The sequence below is a fragment of the Melozone crissalis genome, unplaced genomic scaffold (assembly GCF_028551555.1).
Source record: "Melozone crissalis strain CALT ecotype California unplaced genomic scaffold, PUWL_Pcris_2 ptg000004l_1, whole genome shotgun sequence".
Taxonomy (NCBI): Eukaryota; Metazoa; Chordata; class Aves; order Passeriformes; family Passerellidae; genus Melozone; species Melozone crissalis.
In genome coordinates this window covers 28,917,414-28,940,536 of record NW_026535782.1, presented here as the reverse complement: position 1 = coordinate 28,940,536, position 23,123 = coordinate 28,917,414, and the positions used below count along the sequence as shown (strand labels likewise).

Sequence of the window (23,123 nt, the reverse complement as noted above, 5' to 3'; positions counted from 1 at the left end):
GTTCAGTGATTTAACTATAGAAAGATGTAAATATTTCTCTGAAAAGGAGCTGTTCTAATTTTATTAGAAGGTAGATTTTTAAAATTAGGGTCAGTATATGCTCCCTGCCATTTTCCTGGAATCTCAGTGATGCAGGGGAGGAAGCTTTGATCTCAAAGTCAAACCAAGTTTGAAAGAAAAAATATCTTTCATTAGACCAGTAGTTCAGTTGGAAAAATAAGATGATTTTCCAGGCACATGTGCCCTTCAGATACAAATATAAAAGTCACAGAAACTGCACAGGGAGTGTAGCCTGGCATAAAAATCCTGATGAGGTTGCAAGATGAGGAGAAAAGATACATGACAGTGGGTGGCCGGACCAGGGGACCATGGAGTGGTATCAGCACTGGAGCAGAAGGAAGATCTCTTACTTTTGGAGATGGAAAACAGGAAAGTGGTTGTGATTTATGTCAAAGGACAAGGGCTTGAAGGTCCAGAAATGTGGAGAGAGGTGGAAAGATAAAGAGATTGAGACTAACAAGCTGAGCAAACTAACTGAGCAAACAGCCTGGGACAGGCAGCCAGGTAGCAGGTGAGGTGAAGGCTGAGTCTGGGGCTTGGAAGAGCAGAGGCACATCAGCTCTGGAAAGAGAGCTGCATATGGCAATAAAGAATTATTATTATTAGAGATATAGGACATGGATATACAAATAAGGTAAGAACAGGTTGCTCAGAAGAAGAGAGGAAGGAAGTCTGGGATCCAGCAGTGAACCTGAGGAACAGAGCTGGGGCTGAGGAGGAAGGGAAGGACAGGAGGAGAAAGTACCAGGGTGGGGACACATTGGAGTTGGAAATGCAGAAAGGGTCAAACTCTTGACATCTGAGGGTGGGGAGGAAAGATCTGTACTTCCTAGAGGATTTTCAAGGTAGAACCAGGGAGCTGGAGACTGCTGAGCCTTGGGACTGTGTGCTCTGCCATGAGTCAGTTAAATATTCCTGCTGTTGGCTACCCTGCTGGTGCAAGTGGCAGAGAGGTTTGCTCTGTGGGATTGCAACTGTGGCAGTTCCTGTAGGAAACCACAGGCTGAAGTTTCTATGTTCATGATTTGCTTTTATTAAGCTTAGATTGCTCCACAAAGCCTGCTCCACTGGAAGCCCATCATTAGGACTGTCTTACCAAGCAACTAAGGGTTAGGCAATGCCACAGTCTGGGCATCCTATTCCTTATGGTTTTGCTTTCCCATAACTACGCTGCAATCATGAAGCAAAGGTACTAATTAGTATCAAATCTATTTTTGTACTGTGGTGCAGGTATGAAAAACTAACCCAGTGCTACTTGAATAGGGTATGGAAGGAAAAGCTTCCAGTCAAATGAGACCTGTTAATCAGCAGTTTGAGGACTTTGAATACACTTTTGAGTAGCTAGAAAATGGTTCCATCCCTTCAATTTTTAAGAAGTAGTTTAGTAATTTTCATTCCAGCACTGGCAGTAGGAGTCTTATTATGTTGTACAGGAAAGACACAGGCCTGGAAAACTAGTGAGTAGTTCCAGAATGTTTTGATTAGTTTCAGGATAACAAAAAGAGGTTACATGAGTTAGTGAAAAGGCTTCTCTAGTGAAATCTGGGATGGGCTCTGTGACAAATCTTAATGGACGTCAAGCCTCAAAATCTCTTCTGAATTCACCCAAGTGTAATTTTAAATTAGGCCATCAGACTTGTTTTCAGGGAGAGGAAACATAGACATAAATGAGCCTGAGAGCTTAAGTGAGATGGAAATGATACAGATGAAAATGTTTCTGTAATTTTAATGGATGTGAGATTTATGTACTAGGCAAACTACATTATAATAGAATTTTCATTAATTTATATTAAGAATGTCTCTCTTTTCTCCATTTGTCTGCATGGGTGTAAAAGTCTATTAATAATAAATAGTATTATACTGAAGATTTTTTTTCCAGTTTTGACCCATTGAGGCAAATGGGAACTTCTCATGATAAATCAAGTGCAGAAAGAAAGATAGTGCCTGTGTAGTATTTCAGGTTGCCAGGTCCCAGAGCCTAATCTTTCCTGTAATGAAGTGAACAGCGGGTAGCCTAGAGAAGGGCAACAAAGCAAACAGAGAGGCTAATTTGACACATTATGTAAATTTGGGATTGGCTGAAATGCACACTACAAAATCTGCATTCTTCTTCCCTTCAGACAGTTTTAGCTCATTTTGGAATATGCTCTTTTAGTAATAAGAAAGCTCTGAATGTCTTATACCAGACCAGAATTCAAGCTGTGAATTCCTCTTTTTCTCACCTTTGCTTTGACTCAGGGAAGAACATCCGTTGCATTTTTGCAGCTGCTATAAATATTTTGCCTGTTTGATTTACAGCAATGTTTAATGAATGAGTGGCAGTGGTTTGCTTATCAAGCCACATAGCCATGCAGACCTTTTCAGTAAGACAAGGGCAAAGTGAGCCTTGCTGTGCCTTTTTATAAAATGATTGCTAGAATATAAATGCCAAGTCTAGTTAAAATAATGCACACAGCTAGCTGTTAAACCAAAAACATTGCTGCAACAGTCACAGCTCAGAAAAATCACAAGTGAAGCAAGCTTCATAAATTCAAGTGAAAGGAAAAGGAAGCTTCTGGAGGCAGTGTAATTGCTGTTCAAGGACTTCTGCTGAGTCTCCAAGAGGCAGTAGCATGCAGTGGAATGTATGCTGTGTGTTGGTGTGACATGTTTTACTGAGCTGCTCCATGGGACAACAATGTCAGATGATTTTGATTTGCCTAGTGGGAAACAACAGTGGTCATTTAGGAAATTAGTAATCTTCTTGGATGGTAGGCAGTGAGGGATGGAGTATGAGGGAATGCCCTGGGAAGCAGATCAGTCCTGTCCCCAGGAATCCCACTGCCTGAGGTGTGGTCCTGCTACAAAATTCATGCTCAAGTCTTCTTTCCAGTTACTTGGCAGGGGAAAAAGTTTTCCATGCTGAGCAGGAGAGCATATGCCTAAATCAGGGTAGCTTTGTAAATCAGTTTTGAATTCCTTAGAAAGATATATATCAATTAAATGCAATTAAAATGCAGAATGATTTGTAACTCTGGTTTTCTTTATGATCTGGTTTAAAATGTAGATGTGACTAGGATTTGTTGAATCAGATATGTATCTGGGTCAAACTGGTGTTAGACTGCTGATTTACCTAACAGCTTGCTTAGAGTGACTTATTTTTGTGCCTGGATTTCTAAATATGAAAAGATGCATTAATAACCTTTTTATTTGTGCTCCAGCTGGTAATAAAAAACAACAGGTTTTAAAATTATAACAAATTAGAAAAGAATGAGTGAGCAAACAAGAGAACATTTATGTTCTCACTACTACATACAGACAGTAGTCACTCTCAACTGTAAATACTGCTGCACTATAAATCTAACATTGGACATTAGCTATAGGCTGTTCTTAGACAGTATATCAATAAAAGTATTGCCGTACTGTTTTTTTTCATTCACTTATGAGTATGTGTAGAATTGTAACAGCAGCAGTTTAATTGCTAAATTGAATGCCAAATGTTGTTAGCAGGAGAGGATATAAATGAGGTAGAACTATACTGGGGATTTGAAAAGAGTAGACCTGTCTTTTGTAGGATGAAAACAAAAATATTGGCAGGAACTGTTGTAGCTGTGGCTTGATGTTGGTTGAGATATTATGGTGGCCAGAGTTTCCCAATTAGGATGCTAACGTTGGGCTGGTAAATCTTTATGTAGACATTTAAAAAAACCCACTTTAATGCTGACATTCCACATTATTCCCCAGAAAGAGGACGCTTTACAGATTTTTAGAGACATATAATTTGACTTAGTGCCTGATACTTTATGTACCATGTTTTTGTTTGTCCTTTGATGGTTAGTTTAAAATGCTATGTCTGTACTAATTCCTTAATCTTTGGAGAGAAATAATGTGAGAGAATATGATTTATGAGTGGTGAAGTAAATTGATAGTATGTTTGCCTTGAGCTTATAGTTTAAATGCCAGTAGTTTGGTTAGTAGGTTTTGATGGTATTTGTTTTCTTACTAAGTATATCCTAGTACTTCTTACTAAGTATATCCAGATACAGTGCACTGAAAATGCATCATGCCCTAAAAACTTGTGACTTTGCCTTCTTTTTAGTTTTTCTTGAAATGATAGTTTTTTATAGGCAACTGACAGCTAAGGAAGAATAGCAGCTTTGAGAAAAAGAGTTGTGAAGAGGTTGATGGTATGTGTGGTGAGGTATTTGGGTTTATGTAAAATGCCCAATAATGTTCAAGTTGTGCCACACAGAACATTAAACTACATAGAGAGGGAAGTTCATCACAAGAGCTCATTCTGATATCACATTAGGATTTTAACAGCCTCCTGATAGCCAGATGGAATCAAACAGAGGAAAAAAAAATCTATCATGTTGAAATCAGAAATGAGGACAATCTGTCAAATCTAAACAAAAGGAACTCTCTTTAGAGCTGGAAGTGGTATCTAATTCTGTGATTTCATTGCCAAGGTTAGTTGCTACTTTGAGTGAAGCATGCCATGTACTTTACAAATGCAGCTTCTTTTTCTGCATAAGTAACATTCACAGTTGAGTCATATTCTCATTGAATGCCCAAATTTATTGCATTTTTATGGGATTTTTTTTGAGACTTTGGTTTTATATGACTAAGCAGCTATAAAACTAGATTAAAAAATCAGCATTGCAAGTTAGATAGGACTGATTAGAAACAGTATGTGATTTTGGCTCTATTCTCTGTTTGACTGGGTCTCATTCAGTCTCCCTGCAGAGCGAGAGGAATTTCAGAAACTGACAGTTTGAATTTCTAAAAGAATAAAAAAGGCTTCTGGAAAATATGACCAGAAAAATTTATGGAAGATTTATAGGAAAAAATACTTTGCTTTCCTGAACCTTGACAGAGACAAAAAAAATTAATATAAGCTTATTATGTTTATGATGGGAGTATATAATTTTGGTATAACAACTGTTAACTATTTCAGCCTAAGCAATAGCTCTATGAGTTTAAAAATACATGTGAAGGAAATCTGTAAAATAAAATTTTGTAATGCATAAATATGACTTAACTTCTTGCAGTCAGTGAGAGTAGGTGCAGGTAATGCATAGATCAGCTTACTTTTTGTGGTCAGAGGGCTGGTATGAGGAAGAAACTGAATCCGTTATTTTTTTCAAATAATTTGTTTTATATTCTGAAATATGAAAAGATGAGGCTTAAACTAACAAATGTGAGCAGACATCACGGAATAATTTTTAAATCTCCAGAGTTTGGACCTTTTTTTATTTATCAAAATGAGTATGGTACTACAAAAAAATACTGCTTTCCATTTAAGTTTTCTATTGTCCAAAAGAATTTGCCCAGTTTTGAGGGTTCTGGTTAGCATGAATGATCTGGGAAAGCAAAGAACCCATGGGTGGAAACTCCTCTACTCTTGTTTTGGTCAGAAAAAATAAGTTGTTCAGTAATCTCTTACCTTTTTTAATGAAAGTAGGATTTTGATTATAATAGTGAGCAAGCCATCAGAGTTAGTTTCTTTAGAAAAAAATCATCACAGTCTCTTTTCTTGGATGCTTTATAGTTATATTTTTAGTCTGTGAGTGTGGTGGGGAGGAATACTGATTTTTAAAAATCATTTTAAGTTCTAGCAACACACATGTATTAAATCTCATAATGTGCCTGTGAAGAAATTTATTTAAAGAAACGTTTTGATCTTAGTTCTTTAAAGGCAATTCTGTACCTGCATTAGAGAACATTAAGTGTTGTATTTTCAAGGGCTTATTAAATATTCAGTCATTTTCTTTTTCCATTGTCAAGTATGTCAAGGGCAAACCTTCTGTGTCCTGGAATGTAACTCAAACTAAATGATTCTTAAAAGCTGCTACTAAGTGCTCATGATACAAAATATACATTACATTACAGAGAGGGGAGTTGAAAGAGTAGGTGTTGAGAATCCAACCGCAGAACAAGTTGCATCCAGACAAGATACATATATTTTTTTGGGATTGTTTTTTTTGGGAAAACACTGAAATATGGTGAGAGATTTTATTCAAAACTTAAATATGAAGCGAGAAGTTAGGATGACTGTGGCAATTAACACTTTGCTGTGCATTAACCTCTTCACTGACTATGACCTGTCCATTTTGGAACATTAAATAACTATGTAGAAATAATTGTCTATTTAGGGGCATGGGATGGACAGAAGAAACCTATTTTAAATATGGATTAGGGTCAGTCTGATTTTATGAATATGTATAATACACCTAAATGCAAGAATCAGTTTCCAGCTCCACGGTTGCTTTGTTTGGGCTCTGTCTAAGCTGTTGAGCCTTAGAATGGCTCAGCAAGGCCCTGGCTCCATCCCAGGACAATGACATGTCTGGGTTTGCTTGAAAAGGAAGCATATGTTTGTGGGTCAGGTGTGAGCCACAGCTTCCTCTGACCTTGTGCCTTTTCCTACTGGAAAATCCAGACATAGCCTGTGAGCTAAGACTGTTGTCAGGTCATTTGCAGCCACAATTTTTAGTGACCTTAATTTTTCTAGGCACGTAAGGAGCTATGTGCAAGGTAAAACATGACTTTGGACTCATAAAAGTTCTGCTAATCCGCAGGCTGCTCAATTTGGTGTTCTAGAATTGGTTGTCAATTTTGAAATTGCTTTAAACTCTGAGCTGCTCGGTCCCCCATGAAACACTGAGTTCAAAGTAAGAATCATAAAGTTTTCTTTATAATTTCTAACAAGTTAACTGCAGGCACCTCACACTCTAGATTTATGTGCTTCATTGAAAATTGAGGTATATATGATTAATCCACTTACTGTGAATGTTAGTAGAAGTTAGCAACAGAGCTTGGCTGGTGATCCTGTCAACTAGACAAGCTGGGAGATGGAATCTCTACTGTCTGAACGTGTGATGCTGACACACAAGAACAAAATTGGGTGCACACTGCCTTCAAACTGTGAGCAGAGGGAATCAGCAACCTCCTGAGAGCTTTAACTGCTCAATGAGGAATGCTCTACATGCTGTGTATTACATACTGAACATTTTTGTAACTTTTAACTGCTCTCTTATGGAAAAAATGGACTGAACTTTTTATTAATTCAATTTGTGTTAATTTGAATTTCAAACGGTGGCCGCAGAGTGTGCCAACAACCATTCTGTCGCTTAGAAAGACGGTTCCTTCAGGAGGAAAAAAGAAAACCTAAATGAAGAAAGTTAATTTTATCTCATCCATTGAAGCAAACAAGAACCAATTACTTAAAAAAAAAACAACCCCTTTTTAAGAAATGAGGAAAAGATCATGATTACGTGGATATTATTTGAAAATTTTTCTTCAGCTTTTTTTTGAAGACTGTCAAAAAATGTGTTAGTGCTGCAATGTTTGGTTTAGAAAAGGGAGTGAATAAGATGTTTTGCTCTGTACCAAGGCTGAACTTGTCTTGCAACTAGTCAAAACCAAAGTTTTCAGAACTTCTCATGGTGAAAGGCTGCTAATGATTCAAACGGAAAATTGTCTCTTGCTGTAACCTTTCTGAAATAATGATCACGCTAACTCCTTTTAGATTTTTGTGCTTCATAAAAGTAAAAAGCTAAAAAACCAGAAAGCTGTGTGTGTTACCCTGGCTATTGTGGACTGAGGAACTATTGCAGGACTGAGGAATAGAACTTGGCTGGGCACATCCACCAGAGAATCTGTGACTTCAAATCTGTACTGGCTTTTTCTGTAATGTGGTACTTGCTTACATGACAAAAATGGATGTATTTTTAGAGGCTAATTACTTTAGAGAAGCTGGAATTAGGATGAAGGAGAAGGAAAGCATAAAATGGGGATAGCACATGACTTCATTTAGTTTCTATCATTGCAGCTGTGTATGAAAAACTTTTCAACACATTGCCTGACAGGTAACATAATACTAACAAAGCATCTTTGTTAATACAAGATTAATCCCTAATCATTTGTTGTTTTACTGATAAAATGTTCCTACTTGCATTGTTCTTTGCATTTGCTTCTTGCATGTTCTCTGAATCCTCTCATTATTGCAGTAACAGTGTAGGTCTCATGTATGAGGCTTCATCTTGCTAGATGCTATGCAAGCTCCCTCCTTATCCAAGGAGCTGGCAGTTTAAAACCAAATGCAATGAGAGATAAAAGGAATGTGTGTCTTTGCTCAAAATCAGTGATGGCATGCATATGCATGGAAAAATGTGTACAACTTATTGTTTTACATTTATATGAATGCTTATTGCAGGCTTACCGAGAAATCTGTCGCCAGATTGATAGTGTTTTCTTGTCTTTGTTCTAACCTCTGGAACATGACTATCTTCAGGATAGATTTTGGGCATGACTGAATGTCTTTTTCCTTTAGGGATAATAAAACACTGAATGTAGGTGCACAGCTAAAAATTTCAATCTGCCTTGCCAAGTGCAATGTCAATGCAGTGTCAATGTTAAGCAAAACAGTAATAAATAGCTTGTCAGGCAGTTCTACCTGTAGTTACTCTCGTGGCATTTGGCATTTTTTAGAAGGTTTCTGAACCTGAATGGACTCTGAAATACAGTCCAGAAAACAGTGGTAATTATTTACATACTGTTGGCTTCACTGCACTGTTGAATGCACAGTTAATCCTTGTCATATCTGAGTTGTTGGTAAATTATTCAATTGTTGGTAAATTTTACTTTGGTTAGGCTGAATGTAGTTTTCTTTTATTTTCAGACAAAAAGATTTTCACAGTTGTCTGAAATCACCAGTATTGCTGTTGAAGAGGTTGCCCAATATTTTGTCTGCCAAAAGTTCCTTCCCAAACTACAATGCTGACTTATCTTCAGTGACTCAGCCTCCAAAGATTTGTTTGCTTTTTCCATGCTTACCTGTGTAGAAGGATTCTGGAGGATGCTCTAGGAGACACCCAAGGGTCATTCTTAGCCCACCAGTGGCTTAGAGTCTGATACACATTCTCTGTTTCTCTTGTGGAGAAGTTTTGCAAAGATCTGCTGAGATTAATTCACTTAGGTTTTATAAATCTGGTTGTATTTGCTGACTCTCACAAGTTGTCCTACACAAGACTGAGGCTTTTTTGTGTATGTTGGTGTCAGGTGCTGTGAGCTATGAGCATGCAGCAAATTTGTAGCTAAGGCAAGGGCAGAAAAGCCTGTTCAGTAAAAATCAGACAGTGTAAGACTGTTTGCTTAGCTTGTGGCTAGAAGTCCAGACTGGATGATAAGTGTTCAGTTCAGTCTCTGAGTCAGTACTTTTTGAAAGCTAACAGATTTAGAGTGTTTGCAATTGTAGGGCATGGTGTAATAACTTTTGTTTCCTTGACTGGGGAAAGGAAGCCATAAATAACCTGCAAACATCTGATATAGGTAGTTATATGGGTTTTTTCACAGATCCATCTCATGAATCTGAATGTAATAAATTTGCCAGACCTGCACTGCAAATTCAAACTTGTTTCCAGAATAAAAGGAATTCTCTTTACAGGTTGTGGCGACAATATTTTATTGTCTAACAAGTGTTCTGTGTTAGAAAAATACCAGCATTCAGTATTGTGCAAGCCTAAATGAGTTCCTGTGACACATAGCACTAAATATGAATGCTAATACTAAATTCAGTCATGGATATCCGAAGTACACAAAATTAGTTTTGCCACAATGCTGTATCTTGGATTAAAGTGGCAGAACAAAGGCATTCCGGTTTATGGCTGTTATTTTATCTGCCTTGCATCTAGATTTTTCCAATTACATTCAAGATTTCAGTGTGGTAACTAGATACTAGATATTCTTAACCTGGTTTGGCAACTTTTTGCCTCCTTGGGCCCCTAACATTTTCAAAAGTCTTCATGTCTCCAGAAGGCTTTTTTCCCCAGAATAATATTGGCTATAAAATATTTATTAAGATGCAAATTCAAAATAAAAACTGTTGTTATTTATATACTACACCACTGCTGCTGAATGCTAGCTAAACTGGTTGTGATGTCGTTGAAAAGAAGTTGACTATTGTAGCAAAGGAGCAGTTGACCTCAAAACACCTTCTCATTTGGTGTATATTCCTCAGTGTAAGAAAATCTATCTCCTGCTCTAGCTATTTGGCTCAGTGTTCATTTTTGAGACCCTGTCCTGGATGTTCTCTGTTATTCATCTGTGATGGCTGAATTGAAGATCAGGCAGTCTGTGCTTTTTAAGTCCTAAATAATCTTTTGTGATGGCTGTTTCCAGATTATTTACCTGTATTTTATTAATTCACGTGCCTCTACTAGAACTGAATTTGTATTTCCCTTTTTGTTTGTATTGCCCTGAATTTGTAACCTGGTTAGCAGGATTGTGGATCCTAAGAATGTGACAAAACTCTGCCACCACAGTGTGTGAGGTTCTGGAAGGGTTACTTTTAGTGCTGCCCAAGAGAATCAGTGATGGATGACTACAAACATAGTAGGCTATGCAACCAACTCTACCTGTAACACAGAAGGCATTTTCTATCGGTAAATATCCTGTATTTTTAAATCATTGAAAATCTAAAGGAAACCCAGACTTTGGATCTGGTCCTAGATCCCTGTGAGGTGCTCTTCAAGACAGGTGTGAGTTCTGAACCATAATCTCAAGACTGTTAGGGTCAGCCCACATGTTTCACTGTGTGAGAGCTGGACGTGTGTAAATACTGCTGTGGTTGGTGTGTATGGGGACTGATTGAAAGGAACCTTGACAACTGAATCAAGTTCAGACAATTTAGAACAGATTAAAGAAATTGTTGTCACTTTCCTAATGAGTTGCATTTTGTCATGATTGACAAAATCCATTGCCAAGGCTTTTCCTGCTCCTGGACTCCTGACCTGCATGTGAGAGCTGTCTGCTGCTCTTCTCTGGCCTAGATGGAAATTTTTATGTGTATGAATTTGTCTGCCATTTGGGGAAGAATGAGTAAAAGTTTTACTATAAACACAGACATCATTTGTGTTAATGTGAAGACCTGTGTGGTTCTGATGTCTCTTTTTATCTCTTTGTGTTTCAGTTCATCGCTTTTGCCTCTTTATTCTTCATCTTAGTTTCAATCACAACCTTCTGCCTGGAAACACATGAGGCTTTCAACACTATTATAAACAAAACTGAGCAGGTCATCAACGGGACAGAAGCTGTGTTACAGTATGAGATTGAGACAGATCCTGCACTGACATATGTGGAAGGAGTCTGCGTGGTATGGTTTACATTTGAATTTTTAGTACGTGTTATTTTTTCTCCCAACAAACTTGAATTCGTCAAAAACCTCTTGAATATCATTGACTTTGTGGCCATCCTGCCCTTTTACCTAGAAGTGGGCCTGAGTGGGCTCTCCTCCAAAGCTGCTAAGGACGTGCTTGGTTTCCTCAGGGTGGTAAGGTTCGTCAGGATCCTCCGGATTTTCAAGCTCACCCGGCACTTTGTGGGCCTCAGGGTGCTGGGCCACACTCTGCGAGCCAGCACCAATGAATTTCTGCTGCTGATAATATTCCTGGCACTTGGTGTTTTGATATTTGCCACTATGATCTACTACGCAGAGCGGGTGGGAGCCCAGCCTAATGACCCGTCAGCAAGTGAACACACACAATTCAAAAACATCCCCATTGGCTTCTGGTGGGCTGTAGTCACCATGACCACCCTGGGATATGGGGATATGTATCCACGGACTTGGTCAGGCATGCTGGTGGGAGCCCTGTGTGCCCTGGCGGGAGTGCTCACCATAGCCATGCCCGTGCCTGTGATAGTTAACAATTTTGGGATGTACTACTCCCTGGCCATGGCAAAGCAGAAACTGCCAAGGAAGCGAAAGAAGCACATCCCTCCTGCTCCTCAAGCCAGCTCACCCACCTTCTGCAAGACAGACTTGAACATGGCCTGCAATAGCACGCAGGGTGACATCTGCCTGGGCAAGGACAACCAGCTGATGGAACACAACAGATCATCAGGTAGGACCCCACTGGAAATGCATGTCCTCTGAAAACACTTTATAGACCAGTATGTTTGGTAGGGGTCAGAAAGCAGCCAGTCTTTCTGCCAGGAGAAGATGTAGCTCCCACCCTTCTCCCCTCCAACATTTGCGTGTGTCAGTCTCATAGAGGACAAAAATAGGTATAGTGATGTTCCCAAACCTCTATGTAGCTGGTCTATACAGTTTTGCTTGCTCTGTTGAGAATGCTTTCCTGCTGATGATATCAACCTTTTCTTTTGCCTGTTGTTTGTTGCGTTGTATGGATGTTTCTTGTTTTTCTGCATGACTGTGACTATTTGAGCAGCCACCGTGTCCCACCCTGTTGGACTCCATGGTGTTTTGCCTCAGTGTCTGTCTCTTGTGTCAGCTTTGCCTGTGCCACATCGTGGCCTGTTAAGCAAGATCCTACAAAGAAGCAGTCATTTAAAAGGAGCAGGTGCTTTACATCCAAAGCCCAGCACTCAAAGGAAATAGGAAGAAATTTTCTTTCTAGTTTTCTTTCCATTTGGCATTCTGCTTCCCTGGCTAAAAGAATCTCCTTCATCTGTGTTAGATGAAACATTGCATGATATTTACTCTTCATTAAATTATACTAGCATAGCTGATGTAAATCTTGTCAAGAAAAAAGAAAATGACAGCCCTTAGCACCATCATCGCTATTACAGTTGATTTTTGTGATTTCTATTACCTTATTTGTTAGAGTTCCAAATGATGAATAAGGAGTATTTTTTGCTTTACTCAGTGAAATTGCCTATCAAATGACAGCCTCAGTTCCTCCAAGCCACTGCTCCATGTTCCAAATCTGTTGCAATTAAAAAGAAAATTTTACCTCTCAGTATAATTAAATAGTTTAGCAGCAAGAATATTTTTTTGTTTCTTAAGTTTATTTATTCTTAAGCCAAATACAATCTGTTTAAAAGCTCACATACCAGTCATGAGATTCCAGCTGTAAAGCTGCTAAAGCATAATAAGAGCAAAACCACTCATGACTGGTGTAATTCAGTAATTGAAATATAGATTTTAAAAAGAAGAGTCCGGAAAATCCATCTCTGAGCAATATCCTTCTTCGGTCTGTTGCTCTGTTACTGGAGAGCATTTCTGTTCAAGGAAGCTCAGTTTCACTCTCTGAGTTACTGTTCACAAATTAACACAGTTTTTTGAACATCCTAAATGTATTTAAAAGGATGGAAACACTTGAAAAGACTCAGACTGACAGTAAAATATGGGTAGTTTTTCAGTGCTTTGACTGATAACCTTTGAGGTAGCATCTTTAAATTGTGAATGATAACACCTTTTTCATGCCATCAGGTCCTACCGAAGGTATTCTGGATGGAGACGGCTCAGTGTGATCACTGTGTCTCTCATTAAGAGACACTATTTTTTTGTGTCTGCAGCTTTATTTACAAGGGGTTATAATCCTTGAAGTTAGAGAGAAAGCAGACACGCAAGAAGAAGCCATTTTAAAGTGTTATCTTCCTTTTCAGTAGTGCCACCACTCACATCATGCACTGTACCTTTATTTCTGGTAGAGAATGTTATTAGAGTCACTATGAATTATGTGCAAAACTTCAAGGCTGAATTCTGCCCTTTGCATTCTCAGTTCAGAAAAAAAACCATGTGCAGGTTTACATGCAAAGGTAAAGCTGAAGTTATGTGCTATACTGAGAAGAGATTTTCTTTCCTGAAGTGTGGCCTGAATTTGAAACAGTAGATAATTTTAAAAGAGAGTCCTTTGGGAGTGACAAATCAGGAGAGGTACAAGTTTTGCCGTTTGACAAAATAAAGTACAGAGACCAAGACAGCATTTAATGTTGGGTACTTATGATGACAAGCAGTGCAAGTGTAATAAATATGGAAATGAAAGCTAAGTGTGTTAATAAACAGTGTATAGTGCCAAATATTGAAAATATAGTCCTTCTGGGTGAGGGCTTGTCTTTAAAACATTAAACTATATATTCTAAACAAAAACGCCTAACATGACTGACCTCTTGTTTAGCAAAAATGATAGCCAAAATAGTAAATAAGTGTTTGAAATATCCAAGGCTGACTGTGTTCTGACAAGTTACAGCCCAGAGTAGGTGAATAACTGAGCCTTGGTTTGATTATTTCTTCATGTTAGTTTAATCTAATTTTATTCAAATTTTAGAAGAAGAACAGGAAAGTCAAAAGATTATTTATTCTTGAACAAAACGTATATCTTTTGCCATTTTGTACTGATTAATGATGAATTGCAATCTTGTTTTCTTCTAATGATTTACTTTATATCTACTTTTTGAGTGATGGGAATATCTGGCATTCAGCGTAAGCTCTTTGTGATGTCTCATTTCCTCATTCATTATTGTCTGTAAATGGGCATGGTGCTTTAACCAGTGTTATCAGGTGAAGACAGTGCAGGAAGTGAGCAGCCACTCTCACCTGGTGAAAGGCTCCCTCCCATCAGACGTTCTAGTACAAGAGACAAAAACAGAAGAGGGGGAACATGTTTCCTACTGACAACAGGTGATTACACGTGTGCTACTGATGGAGGGATCAGGAAAGGTATGGACTTCTTTCATTAGATCATAAAGGTTACTCAGCAATGTGCTTGTGGAAAACAATCTTAGAGTAAATGATGTGCACAATGCTCTAAGAGGAAAGACTGTACTCACAATGTACCTTTTTTTCTTTACTTCTAGTCATTCTTTTCCTTTTAGAAACACTCATCCCCTTTAGTCTTCAAAAAATGTGCTTGATGTTGGACACTCATTTCACTTGTGTCTTCATTTGCCCGTAATCTCTAGTGGAAAAGCCTGCAATTCAGACCTTGCTCATTCAACCACTCATCACTCAATATAACTTGTCATTCTAAAAGACAAATTAATCATATTATAACTGTAGTCTGCTCTTTATAAAATTTACAGCTGAATAAACTTTTAAGGTTGACATGTCAGAAGTAAACAACATTTCTGAACACAAAAAAGCATATCCTGAGATGCTAGTTAGGTTTCTTTCAAACAAAATTTTGAGCTGATAATGCCAAAAACTATTTTTTCCCTTGGTAATACTAACCACTGATACTAAAATATTACTGTCTACCCCATCCATAATTCAGCTATGTAGTAAAACAGTGCTTAACCTTTCAAGGTGTTAAAAATGCCTTTCTAGTTATTTAGCCTCTTCAAATCTGATTACATCCTGCTCAGTAGGATGGGAGTGCCCAGGTGGAGTTTGCAAAACTGTTTTGTGCTTGTATCTCCGACGTGACTGATTATTTCTACCCCAGCAGGCCACATCTGGCTGTGGCTGCAAACCTAACATCAGGACAGAGCCCTAAGATCAGCATGCCAGTGGTAATCTTCCCATTTCCTTAGATAGGAACTGCTTTTGTTTCTTGGCAAATTATATTCCTCTGACCTTGGATCATTCAGACAGATTTTGCATTCCTGAGTGCTGAAGTGTAGTTGTTCACCTCAGAGTTCATCTGAAGTAGCCATGTGGCACTGGACAAACATTTTTGCCCGAGTTTTTTCTGGCTTTTTTTTTATTTTTCCCAAACTTGCTTGGTGTATAGCAAACATAGCTGTCCCAGCCAGCCATATATCTAAGGGAGTTCTCTTGGATTGTTCTGCCAATGCTCTTTTTGCCCTTCAGAGCATAAGCTCAATAGTTTAAACCTGTGAAGGCAGATATACAACCAGTTCCACGTGTATGGCATTTGCAGAGTATGACTCTATGCTCGGACATTTTATGTACTCCTGTATTTAATGTTTAGCTTAAATGAAAAATCATTGCAAGCATGTTTTTACACGAATTTACTACATTTTTCACTGAGCGTATATTTCACTGTCTTCTCAACAACTAGGATTATTTAAAATATCTCTAATGCTAAGAGTCTTTGAGGAGGTCAAGAATACCTGGATAAGGTAGAGTACCATGGCATCTTGCATGATCAGCTTTTTGACTTCACTCAGCAAGTTATGGTGGTAACCATGACTAGAGCAGATCAGAAATAATAAAAGAAGTTACCCATCAGCTACTAAAGACGTATTTATATAGCAGTAAAACCTATTTTGTCCTGGAACATTTTAATTTGTAAATCTAGATTTAAAATAAATTTTTTTTGGTAACTTTTTTAGATTTTGTAGTTTTTACTAGAAAAACTGGGGCTTGAGTTCAGAATGGGTAGTTTTTTGATGAGAAATATGCTCTTTGCCTGGCTCTGATGATAATCTCAATTGAGGCTGAAATGTTTTAGTCATTGGCTTTGGAGTGTATTTTATACAGAGTGGAGAAGCTAGCCCATAAGCAGAAAATATCTTCAAATAATATACAAATAGGTTTGAATGCTTGAATGTCATTCATACATCAAGTCTACTACTTTCACATTTTGTTTTTACCCTTTCCTTCTTTCCTTCTTTTGGTACATTCTTCTTGTTTGGTTGGTTCCTTGGTTGATTCTTGGTTGTTCAATTATAATTTATTGTGAGCTTTTTGCATCTCCATCTCCAAGATGATACTGATTCAGACCTGATCCATTAATATACCTGAAAAGAACTGATTTTGGATCAAGCATCTCTCACTATTCATCTTGTGTATCTCGTTTTCATTTTTTAGGAGTTTCTACTTTCTTTATAATCATTACCATCTTCCTCTCTCAGTTCTTTCCTTTTATCATTAGAAGAGTAGCAAGAAAATAATCTTAAAAACTACTTTCCTATTTTTATGCGGAAAAGCTACCTGATTATTTTGATTTTTTTAATAAGCTTTATGTTTACAGGGAGTTTAAATATATAAACTAGCATTGTGCTTCTCTTCGATTCCCTTTTCAAACAAAATTCTTTCTAGTCTGTTTAAATACTGATAAAAACTCAGAAACTGGAGGCTGTTTCAGAAATGTATCTGAATTCTGTGTAGTATCACAGTCTAGCCTGCCCTTGCCATCTGGAGGGAACATTGCACAATGTTTTAGTAGACATGAGGTTATGCATTTGCTTTAAGTATAGTTTCACAGTGTGCAGATTTCAGGGTAAGAAATATGTTAATTGTCGTAAGGGGAGAGCTTAAGATATGATTTTTCCTAAAGATGCCATTAACTGTCTGTTACCTAGAGACCTGGAATTTGAGCCAGTAACTGTTTCAATCAGAAAGAAAAAAAAATTGCTGACATTCCATGTGGTATTTAGCTTTACTGTCATTGGTACTGTCTGGGGAAAAAAGTCTCATTATTTCCCTATAAGCAATTTTGACCTGAATATTTTAACCTGGCAAATGCTTAAATGCATACTTGTCTTCAAGGAAATAAGTAGTACCACTGAAATCAGTGAGACTTCTCATGGTTGCACTGAAGCATGTACCCACGTACTTCAGGAGCAAGGTCCTGCCTGGCTCAACCTTTGTTGTATTTCCTTGCTGATATCTTCAGGCTGACGAGCAGACCTGTTTCCTAACAAAAGGGGTTATTCAGCAGTTGCTGAAAATACTTGAATATGAAGATAGTGATTCAGTGAAAGCAATGCTTTTTTTTTGGTTTACAGCATAGCCTCTACAAAGTGAAAACAATCCACACTAGCAAAAAGGAGGTAGCTAGAGCTCACAGTGTATGTGAACAGAAATATCTGCAAGTGCAATGTTCCCTTCAAATTGTGAAGCATTATGTGGTTGCCTCATTTAATGATTAATAATTTACTACTTGCTTATATGAATTAATACTGTTGTTTTTGTTCAAATCATCTGGAAAAGAAGCACAAATTCAATGTTTTAAGTTTGCCATTCAGGAGGCATTTACAAATACGTCAAGCTCTGCTGTCTTATTAGACTTCAAAATTAGAAGCAAAGCCTAAGAGTTAATATTTTTGAAGATAAAGCTTCTTATATTATCATTCAATCCTCTGCAGAACTGATTTACACATACTGTATAAAATTTATCTGGTTTCTGGTTTATTTATTTTAAAGAAAAAAATTGTACTATATTAGGAATTGAATGTAGCAGACATTATGTAATTTTGACAGTTCCTGCAGTCTGTCTTAATGGGTTTTTGATTATGCTTAGCCAGATAGCTCAGTCACCCTGGTGGGATCCCTTATCTTGCTCTCTGTGACACCCTGCTGAAGCCCACAGTGTGATACTAAGTGCAAGATGGGATGTGGAAGAGCAGGTCAGACCTCTTGTGTGGTGGTCTGTTTAATTTTTTTGGGTAAAAGTGGATGCATTAATTTGTAAATAATTTTATTTATTAGTATCCTTTGGTAGTAATGTGTCTCAGCACTGAGTTCTTTTGCAGGCAGATTCCCTCTGAGTCCCTGATAGCTCCTTGGATTACATTACATTGTACTGTTTGTCTTTGTCTATTTTTTGGCTGAATTCAACTGATGTCTGTGCATTTTCTCATACAAGGCTATGAAAAATCCCGAAGCCTAAACAACATAGCTGGCTTGACAGGCAATGCTCTGCGACTGTCTCCAGTAACATCACCCTACAGCTCACCTTGTCCTCTAAGGCGCTCTCGGTCTCCCATCCCTTCCATCTTGTAAACCAGATGGCGTCAATCGGCTACATAGCATTAAATCAAATACTGTTTACCACATCTTGGAAATAAGTGTAGCATTAAGCATAGGCTCCAGAAATATGGTCTAAATCCTGCATGATACAACTGTCAGTAGTAAGAAAAGCCACTTGGGTACCTGAAGATTTTTGTCTTGGCTTTTAAAGATTACTTCAGGTAGCATTTCTCCTTTTATCTACTATATTGTCCTACTTTCCTGTGGCAATAAAAGGACAGTTAGTGGATGCTGTTGTCCATATATTCAATAAATAAGCATATTTTCAGGGAGATTTACTTAAAATAATGTGCTTCCAAGTAATTATCAGTCACTCCATTGAACCTCCATTTCTTGTGACTCTAATCCATTCTGAAGATGTCTGCTCTGAAGGGTCTGCTCATTTGCATGGACCATCCTGTCTCCATCACCTGACAAGCAGTGTTGCGGATCGTGGAGACCACAGAGGGCTCTGAATGTGTGTTCTCACATTGTTACCATCCTGCTGAAATGAAAGCACTGATAAACTGGTCTGCATGTGGGATTGTTTTTCTGTGTTTAACCTTTTCTTTTATTTTTTAACTATCTACTTGTTTATAAACGACTTTATTTTGTGATTAACTTATTTCGGTACTGGATTGCTGTATCAGAGTTCTGAATGTCTCCGGTTGTTTGCACACAGATAACTGCAAAGAGGTTGTCATTACTGGTTACACGCAAGCAGAAGCCAGATCTCTTTCTTAATGGCTTGGGGAAGGCACAAAACATGCAAGAAAGGTAAACGCCATCCAGACTTGCAATTTTAAGCTAGCAAGTGCTGCTTGGTACTGTAGTATTTTCTCTACTCCAGGGTTCTTCAACATTTTCAGAAGCTGAGTACCAAGTAAAATTGAAACAATTACTGGGGGCTTTTTTTTACCATTGTAAGAGGGTAGTAGTTCTCAAGTCGGGTTTTTGACCAGCATTATACCTCTGGCTAGTGGGCTTCAAGAATTTCTTCAGTCAATGTTTTTTGAGGTGCTTTGTCCTATGTGTTGTTTGTCTGTCTGTTTTGCAACCTGTCTCCTTGTATTCTCCATCTGTCTCCATAAAGCACAGAGATTCTGTTAAAATGCCCCCCTCTTTTAAGATGAACTAAGAACACTTTTTTCTCCTTTTCTCTTTTTTTCATATGCACTATACATCCATGTGTAGATAGAAATATACATATTTTTCAAGTGCAGTTAGTATCATCTAGACTAACTCGTGTGCACTCCTAAGGTTTTTTGAGCGGCTTTTCAGCACTGACCGGTTGCCTATTGCATCAATCTTCCTCCCAGCAACCAGCATTCATTACAATTTTGAAACTGTATCTCCTCTAGTGGCTTTTTCATTCAATACTAACCTCTGTTTATGCAACAGGACAAATGCAATGGCAAATTTGAGGTTCTGGGCTGGTGAGGAAAAATTACCCTTAAACTGTAGAGTTTTAGAAGGCCATAATGACTGAAATCTTCTTAAGTGATCCTTGAAATTGTTGAATAATACCTGACTGTCATGTTTTACTTTTTTGTTAGGAAAAGAAATTAAATTTATTGTTGACCATGTAACATGTTCTTCTGTATATAGCCAAGCCCAATAGCATGACCTGCATGTCAGAATTCCTGTACAATAATGTAGTTATCAAAGTATACATTTCTGATATTTAGAGATGTACATTGATTTACTTTTGGTAAAAATATTGTCAATAGAGAGATAATTGCAAACAGCTTTTAGCAAATGAATTAATATAATATCTGGTGCTGCTGTTATATTAACTACAGTGTTGTACAGAATTTATCATGGATTTTTGACTGCTGAAAAAGGGACAATGGAATTTAGCCATACCAAGGACTGTACTGGAAAGAGACTGCTGCTGCTGAATGGGCCCTGATAAACGACTCACACCTTGAGGAGGTCACTGAGACTTTGCGTGCGAAGCAGAGCTTGTTAAAGAAGATGAAAGACCGCTCGTAATTACTGCTGCCAGAGGAAGGGGTGACTAGTCACTGTTGATGAGTCAGTGTAAATAAAACATGTGTGCATGGAAAATCAGTTTTTATCTATATCAAGGAAAGCTGAATTCATGTCATCATTGCTAAGGTTCCATGCAAAGACCCCCACCCCTGTGTTTATTATTCCTGGTTCCTGCAGTAAGCTGTGCTGTGGATCATACAAAAACACACGCTTAATAATGATAGTGATGTAAACTACATCTGTCTTGACTTCTGTCATACTAATGGCATATATTGCAAAAGTCACAAATTTGAACAGAATAGGTTTGCATAAGTCCTTGCTTTCTCAGTTTGCCATGACCTAAATTGTTATGAATTGTAGTGTACATGCCAAGTCCTAAGTTTACTTTTCACTTTGATAACAAAAATGTGACTGCAGACAAACATCACTGACTTTGTTCACAGCACACAGTCTTCTTTCATTGTTACCTCAAACTATAAGTATTATCAGAAATAAAATTCTGGCAGCAAGAATATTTTGTGGTTTTCTTTTTAATTCAAAGTGTTGCAAACCCGACATCAATAAGTATAAAAATTGTATTAAAATTATATTCTACAAATGTATATTTTGCATAAAATATATATATTCTTTGATAAGTTATTTTCTGTGATTTTTGTGGCAAATGGATCTAGTCTATTCTATGTTTATGAGACATTGTAGTGCTACGATGTGGTAATTATGTTCTCTCCATCCTATTCAGTGGGAAATTCTCCAGAATCTGTTTTGTCACCCTGGTGTCCCAATTGTAGGGACCTGTCCCAGTTGTGAAACTCTGTATTGTGGAACTTCTGTGAACATGTCAAGGTGCATGCACAATCCTGGTGGAAACCAGTGGAAATGTAATACCTGAATTGGAGAATAAAAGGCAAAAGACCTGGGGAGGAACTTGGAACATATCTTCTGAACTGGCTCATGAGCTTTCTTTAGCTGTATCGGTCCCCTACCTGGTAGTGGCCATCCCAGTTCTCCATCCAGCCTCCTGGAATGCCTGAGGAGCTGATTCAAATGCTAGCATAAGGCGGCTTCTGCAACAATTGAAAATTTATCAGGTTGTTAATGACCCTGTGCCTCATGTGAAAGTTTCTGTCAGGCTGGGTATTTTAAGTCTTGATGGGAGTTTTGTTGCATCCTGGTGTGAAGTCAAACCTAAAAAAAGGAGGTGATAAATGGTTGCTTAAAGCTTCTAATATACTGTATTTGTGGCAACCAGAAATCCCCAAATACACAAGCAGATTGTCTGAGAGCAGCGAGGTAGCTAGTACAGTTCTACAAATGATCTTAGAGGCTGTAACACAGTATTTTGGCATATGTGCTGTAATGTAAGAGAAGTTCCAGAAAACAGGATCAGAGAACAGGTGTTCAATTTTAGAAAATGTGCTATGATATGTCAGGAAAGCTCACTGTGCTGTTTGCCCATGAATTGAGAGTTGCCTGTGCTGTGATTGTGAGCAGTATCCAAGGGAAGAAGAGGTGTAGTGGTCAGACAGCACAAGGCTCACAGCCAGCCCCAGTCACCCAGGGTGATGTCTGCCCCAAGACCTAGAGAGAGGTGTCTGGTTTCCCTCAGGGCTACACAGGGACAGGGATGATCCCCACGTGGGATGCAGACAATGGAGTGCATTTTGTTGGTCAAGACTGTAGAAAACACTGATGGCCACATGGTGTCTGACATCTTCTACTGTCTGGATGGTAAGGAGCCTGGATGGATCTCCACCAACACTGGACTTTGAGTCCACAATATCCTGGAATCAGTATTATTTTTCTGCTAGAGAACCAAGCCCATGTTTAAATGCTTTCTTTTAAAACACACCTGGAGGACAAGCTGATGGTGAGTCTGGTAACTGTTCATGTGTTTTGAAACTACAACCCAACTCTGACTATTCTAAGAGGAAAAAGGTGCCTTCACCACCAGCCCCCTCCTGTTCCTCACCTGTGTCTGGGCACAGGAAGGGGTGAAAGGGCATTTTTATGAGAGGTGGGACACCAAGGTTTAACTTTCTCAGGCTGAGGATGTCTTTGAACCTAAACCTCACTCTTCAGGGTACTGCAGTGTCTCAGATACAATGTTAAGAGTGGGCTGCACATTCTCATTCACTTCTGGTTTTGGCCATCTTTTAAAGGAAAGCAGATGAATGATGAGAAGCAAAATTGCACCAGGAGAGTTTTGGTGCTAGCAGGAAGATTCTGTGTCGGTATTCTGGGGACCAAATACCCACCAAAGGGTGCTTGTGGCCATCTCTAGGCTTGACTTAGGAGTCTGAAAACTTACTCAATCCTTGTTTAAGTATTACTTAAGGGTTAGAAGTCAAAACTAGAAAACAGCTGTGAATTTACAAGCAATGCATCTGCTAAAACAATTTAGGAGAAGCTGTTACTCATTTGCCTTTTAAAATTGTGAAGTCAAGATATCAAAAATGAGCATCCTTTTGAAAGATGAGCTAGTACAACAGCAGGATTTGTGCAGAGATCAAAAGCTGTGATATATTTTCTAGATGAGCAGATTATGGGATGTTTGGACTTTGAAGGCAGTTATCGTTCAGCACTCAAAAAATGTTCCAGCAAATTTTGAGACATTGCATTATGAGTTTTTATAGGTGTATACTGCAAA

At 38.2% G+C, this 23,123-nt stretch overlaps 1 protein-coding gene across 9 annotated transcripts in view; it reads left to right on the top strand.

The window, feature by feature from the left end:
- Positions 1-21,411, top strand: part of KCNC2 (potassium voltage-gated channel subfamily C member 2) — a 100,122-nt gene extending 78,711 nt beyond the window's left edge. The window contains exons 2-6 of one of the 9 annotated variants that reach the window (XM_054279286.1): positions 11,012-11,942; positions 12,270-12,401; positions 14,336-14,503; positions 19,164-19,258; positions 20,284-20,370. In XM_054279286.1, coding sequence (XP_054135261.1) covers positions 11,012-11,942; positions 12,270-12,401; positions 14,336-14,503; positions 19,164-19,225 — 1,293 coding nt within the window. In that variant the 3' untranslated portion in view covers positions 19,226-19,258; positions 20,284-20,370. Of the gene's footprint in view, positions 1-11,011; positions 11,943-12,269; positions 12,402-14,335; positions 14,504-18,338 lie in introns of all 9 variants that reach the window. The other 8 variants (XM_054279267.1, XM_054279277.1, XM_054279256.1 and 5 more) reach the window with 8 other exon arrangements.
- Positions 21,412-23,123: the final 1,712 nt, after the last annotated feature.